Source organism: Oenanthe melanoleuca, chromosome 2, assembly GCF_029582105.1.
Source record: "Oenanthe melanoleuca isolate GR-GAL-2019-014 chromosome 2, OMel1.0, whole genome shotgun sequence".
Taxonomy (NCBI): Eukaryota; Metazoa; Chordata; class Aves; order Passeriformes; family Muscicapidae; genus Oenanthe; species Oenanthe melanoleuca.
In genome coordinates, this window is record NC_079335.1 from 85,621,819 (window position 1) to 85,627,818 (window position 6,000).

The 6,000-nt window shown below is 43.0% G+C and overlaps 1 protein-coding gene across 2 annotated transcripts in view; it reads right to left on the reverse strand.

Moving 5' to 3' along the window:
- Window positions 1-5,474, reverse strand: part of ADTRP (androgen dependent TFPI regulating protein) — a 30,748-nt gene extending 25,274 nt beyond the window's left edge. The window contains exon 1 of one of the 2 annotated variants that reach the window (XM_056484936.1): window positions 4,609-5,474. In XM_056484936.1, coding sequence (XP_056340911.1) covers window positions 4,609-4,761 — 153 coding nt within the window. In that variant the 5' untranslated portion in view covers window positions 4,762-5,474. The remainder of the gene's footprint in view (window positions 1-4,608) is intronic. The other variant, XM_056484935.1, reaches the window with a different exon arrangement.
- Between the last annotated feature and the right edge of the window lie 526 nt (window positions 5,475-6,000).

The following is a 6,000-nucleotide window of genomic DNA, read 5'->3' on the forward strand; positions in this document are numbered from 1 at the left end:
CCAGTAGATTAAAATCTGAGTTCCAAAACCACTGTGATTATTGTTGTAAGAAACGTGCATCCAAATCTTGTAGCCCTCCATTAAAGGGAAAATGTTGACATTAAAAAAAATAATACATGAAAACACCAAGTTATTCCAGATGTCCTGTGAATTTCCCAAGCAGCAGTGTTGGCACTCACAAATCCATTGCAGGCGCTCATGGAATATAAATCCACTGGCTGTAAATAGAAAGGATTCCCTAAAGTGTTCCCACACGAACAGAAGGAAGACTGGAAGCATTCAGAAAGTTAATGATTAACCCAAAGAGGAGAATATGGATATGATTATCCCTGCTGGAGAGAGGTTGCTTTCCCCTCTAGACCCTGCAGAGTTCCATGGTGCTGGGTGCTGTAGAAACATTTAATTTGGCCAGATCAATTTTCCAAACTGAGACTCACAGTGACAAAGACAAAGCTCAGTTTTTATCTGGTGCAGTGATCAAAAGGGTGTTTCTGTTTAACTAACCTGACATGATTTACTTTTGTGTATAAGATCTTACCATATGTGTATATTGAAATCTCCAACTAGTACAAATAAATTGAGCTCCAAGCTCTGCCCTTTAGGGAGGGATAAATCCAATATTGTGAGCAAGTTATTAGACATAAAAGTCAACATTTAGTGTAGACACACATCCATTCACATGATAGTGTCTTGGAAAATATCTTTACTAAATACTGGACCTATTCTGAAATAAATACAAAGAAGCTTTCAGGACAATTGAAAAGTATTTCCATTATGAAAAACAAAAGTGTAAGGAATAAATTGGGGCAGGAACACAATTAATAGTTTTTAAAGGTGCAGTGTGCTCATTATGCAGTGATTTACTAATGGATTTACAGCTGTGAGCAGTTTTTTATGAGCTCAGATATTTCAGGCAATGAATGATTCTGCTTGCACTGTTTTGTGTCACAGATGAATGAAATTAATACAAAACTGTTTTTGTCTGTCATTTCTGCTTCTTCAATGATGGGTCAATGAACCTCTTTGATACAAAGCTCACTTATCCCTTCCCCCCCCCCTTACAAAAATATTTCCTTTCTGAGTCTTGATTGCTATGATCATTAATAAGATTAATCTGAAGCAATGTCAGAGCTGTAGCTCTCTTGGGAGAGCCACATGACTAGCAAGGAATTCAATGAGGTGCTAAAAGAGGGCCATATCTAGAGGAATTCTTCCAGCATCTCTCCAGCAAAACTGGGAGACAAGCAGCATTTTCATCCCCAGAAAATATTACTTTTCCCAGTCTTTCCATTTCAGATCACAGTGAGGCAACCAGAGCAGCTTTCCACTGAGAGAAATTTTTAAATGCTATTTCAAAGAGATAAGAGAAATTTTGGAGGGAAAATTCCCAAGCAATTCAGACAGCCAATGCCAAAAGACAGGTGATCCCAGTATGGCAGGACACAGGCAGAAGATCTGGACAAAGGCTGTCTCTGTGTTCCTGGCTCTGGGGAAGCCTCCAAGGCACTGCCCAGGCCTGCCAGCATACCAGATCCACTGAACCAGAACAGCCCAGTGTGAACCTTTTGCCCACTTTTCTTCCCCATGACCATACCTCCTGACATCCCCAGGTGTTTTCTAGGACTTTGTCCAGACTGACAGAAAGTCAGTGTTTTAGATGTGCATCCAATGGACAGGAACCTCTTGCTCCTCTATGTTCCTCAGCAACAACGGGAGTGGTTTAATGGCAGACCATGGGATGAGTCTTTTAGCTTCAATGGAACCCCACAGAGAGCACCACAGCATTGTGAGCATGTTGTCTTCTCACCCTCTTCCTCTCTTATACAGCAGCTCAAGAGCCCTTTGCCATCTTTTTGCTGCTGGTTTACCAAGAAATGCTACCCAGTACAGCAGGAGAAGGGGGGTAACAGCATTTCTTTCCCTCTTCATTTTTTGGCAATCCTTTCTTGAAATAAATACATCTTTGAAGAAGGAGGATTACCATCCATGAAGGAATAATTTTGCACACCCTGTCCTACTGCCACATTTTCTTCATGAGAGATAGGCAACATCTTCAGCCCAAACCATTTCCTGTTGGCTGGCAGCTCCATTTTAGCATTGGGATCAGATCAATGTGTGGTTAAAAGTTGGGAGTCAAAGGACTGGGGAAGAGGAGCAAGAGCCCTCACTCATGGAGAGACCTGAGCTGTTCAGCAGATCTGTAAATGAGCTAGCAAAGGGAGCAAATACTGAGGTGGTACACTTTTCTGAATCTGATGGGGTTTTTTTTCCCTGTAAAAGCGACCTGACTGTAAAATTGCCAAAGAATCTCAGGATACTGAGTGCCTGAAGTGAACAAATAGTAGGCAAAAATCAGTACTGATGAGTACAATGTAAAGCATTTCAGAAAAAAACATAAAAAGCAGCTCCAACTATATATTTTTCAACAGTGGCTTCTATATTAGCTATCACCATCCAGTAAAGAAGTTTTGGACTCAATATGGATAGCTCTCTCAACTTGCTGTCTCCTTGCCTACTAGTGATCAAAAAAGACAAATAGAGAGTTAAGAGTAGTCAAGAAGAATTAAACTACAAGCAAGCAAACACCTTTAGGCCACTGTATAAACCTATATATGCTCCTAACTTGACCACTGCTGTCTGCCTCACCTACCCCCTCCTGAAACTTGAAAAACTGCTGCAAAGGGTGACATGGATGCTTTAATGAAAGAACCAACCCTTTGTGGAGAGAAATTAAAAAGGCTTGGACTTCCAGCTTGCAGAAAAGAGTAACTGAGAGGATAATCTAATACCATTCTAATGAGTGGCAAAGAAAATGTGAACAGAGATGGAGGATTAGATTACAACACAGAAATAATGAGACATCCAGTTCAGTGATCAAGGAAGCAGGTTTACACCAACAAAATGAACTGATCTTTCACACAAGGCACACTTGCCTCATGGTACAAAGGATAGGGAAAGAACCAGTATGAACAGGCATGTTTTTCCTTTAGATAGATGAAAGGAAGGCTTTGGATGGCTATTAGCTACCTGGATTTATTTTTGGCTGGGTTACTCAGTATGTTAGTGGGACAGTAAAGCCATGGAAACTTCATTTCATGCTTGTACATGCTCTTGCCTTGTGCAGCCTTTCCCTGACCATTCACTGCTGGTCACTAAGAGAAGCTGAATGATAATTTCAGTGGGCATTTCTTCATCCCAAAATACTGGGAGATTGGTTACTTGCTTTGTCCTTTTAACCTCATGCTTTAGAGCTGGGTGGTAAATCTCATTATAAAGGTGCCAAGGGATGGAGGTGGAGATGCTGTTTTGCCTGCAAGTATGGGTGGTATTTCAGTGGGGCCAGCTATCCCCCCAAAATGACTATACTGATAAACATCACAATTAGCAGTACAAATGCCAACTGACTGCAGTGATATATATGTTGTTATATATATGTGATCCTTCCACAACTGGCCTGGCCACTGAGGAGAGCACTGGGGCTCCCAGAATCCCCAGGGTTGTTGTGGTCCCTTCACTTGCCATTCACTGCCTCTTGGTCACAAATGTTTCTCGGAGTCACAGAATGGTTGAGGATAGAAGAGAACCAAATTCCCTGCCTCCCTGAAGGTCTCCAAAAGAGACCTTGGAACTGGGGAGCCTTTAGGCTTCCACTGAACTCCAGCATAGGCTGTCTCCTTCTGAAGGGTAAAAGTAGAGACAAACATGCCCCAGACCAGACCTCCCAGTGATATTTAACTCTGACAATCACTCAGAATGGATGAAAGGCAGTGTAGGTCTCTGCGGTCGTCCTTCAAATTAGCAAGTGTGCCTGCCTGAAATTTTTCCCTTGTAGCAAACCTCTCCACAAGCCTGGTCCTTCACCCCACCAGCACTACTTTCCCAAGCTGCTGATGAACACCTCAGGCTCTGAACAAGCCTTCTCCACTGGGTATCTCATATACTTTCACTTTGATTTCTATCCTGTGAAATGTTAGCACATTAGAAGAACCAGAACACATTACAGTCTCTCTTTTTCTGTGTGCTTTGAGGAAATGTACAACCAGTTGATAGCACTGCTGAAACTCTTGTATTAATATCAGAAGCACCTCTCTCCACAGGCTGGAATTTCTTTCCCATGTGTTCTCAACTGATTGTCAAACAAAGCAGGTACTCTGAATGGCTAAATTAGCATGGTGCTCTGCTTTGTTTCACTTTCCCTGTAATTTAGAGGATATAAAAGCCTATTAAAAAATAAGTAAAACTCCAAACAGTTTTGAAATGTTTTGAATTAAAGTTTAGAAAACAGGCACCAAACTTGTATGTGGCCTGGCTGGTCATATCCCCACTTTTCTGTCCTTCTCACTGACAATGTCATTTTACAGGAGGCAGCTAGCTTCAAAGTACTTTCTGAAAACCAAGCATTTCACCAGTCAATATTCTTTGTGCATGCAACCTGTGAATACATTTCACAGCACAAGCACAGATCCCTCCTTAGTTTCCTTTGGGGTAAAAACCACCAAAGGAAGCAGTTTAACAGCAGCAAATACACCAGCTGCATATGTCTTGAGGCGCAGATGGCAGACAAACAAATAGACATATTGGTATCAATGTACAACACAATTTGCTTACCAGATTGAGGACTGTCAAATATTTCCACTGCCCACCGTAAAGGAACACTTCAGATGTCCGCTCCTCTGTTTTTATGTGTGTGATGGAATAGGCAACGAAAAAATACCAGACAAAAGCAAGGCAGTGGTACGTGGCGAGAGTAGAGATTTCCATGCTTCAGCCAAGAGCAGCAGACAACTGCTCCCAAAGCAGCTTTTCTCTTAAGGTGCTCGGGGTAAGGCACAGCAGGAGGCTTTACTTCAGAGCAGTCTCAGGACACGATGCCACTTTGCTCTTGTCAAAAGGAAAAACCACCAGGCTGCGAACTTTGCTTCTATTTGTTTCTCTTTTCACTGTGCAGATAGACTGGGGGGTGGGGGGGAGGATGAGAAGAATAGGCTTATTCCCTGATTTAAATGCCTTGCTCAAGATTAACAAAGATTAGTTGCAGAGTTACATAAGTTTTGGGTTGGGTTATTTTTTTTTGCAAAAGTAGGGGGGAGTTTTGCTGCTGATTTTGTGTAACAGGCTGTCATGTATCAGGCAGAGAGTGAAAACAAGCAGCATTTTCCTCACTTGTAGCTGTGTGTGCAGCCATGTCTCCAGCTCAGCTTGAGAAGCCTCTGTGACTCGTTTTTGCTTTGTGCCAAAGAAAGAAGTGGGAAATATAATGGCCTGTGAAAGAAAAAGCTAGTTGATTTGTTGATAGGCTATGGAGGTGGCAAGGAAGCTGACAGGATTCATAGGCAGAGGTCCTTGGGGCTGAAAATCTCTGTGGCTGTTAACATTTTTTTGTGGGAAAAGGCCCAGCCACCTTTATGCCGCTCCCAGCAGCTGCATGGCAGTTTGGACAAACCCTGAGTCACTCTTAAGCTCTGGCAGGGATGGAGATGTAGGGCAAAGGCCCTGGGTGACAAACAGCAAGTACTGAGCAGCATGTCTTGCCTTTCTGCTTCTTTGTTTATTGCCATTCACCTTCAGACAGGCCCTCTTCCCTGGCACAACATCATTGCACCATCAGGACTGAGAAGAAGAGAAGAACCAATACAAAATGACCCAAAAATGAAGCAAACAAAAAAATTCCCATGAGAATGGTTGCTTTCCCTCTCCTCCTACCCCACAGAGCAGCCATAATTAGCACTGAAAACACACACAACATTTCATAGAGTGTCCGTGATTGCTGCTCTCAGCAGTAATTGCCACCTGAGTGTTTCATGGGGGCCTTGACAGGGAGCAGGTATCATGCCTCAGTCCACAGCTTGACCTTCCCATGCAGGATGGGGAGGCAGGATGCTCTTCCTGCCCTGCAGAGGTTGCCCCGTGAGCAGGACTCAGCTTTGGCCAAGCAGACTGCATGAAGAGATCTCTTTTCCCTCCCCTTTTAACTGGCCTACAGACAGCATTGAGCAATCT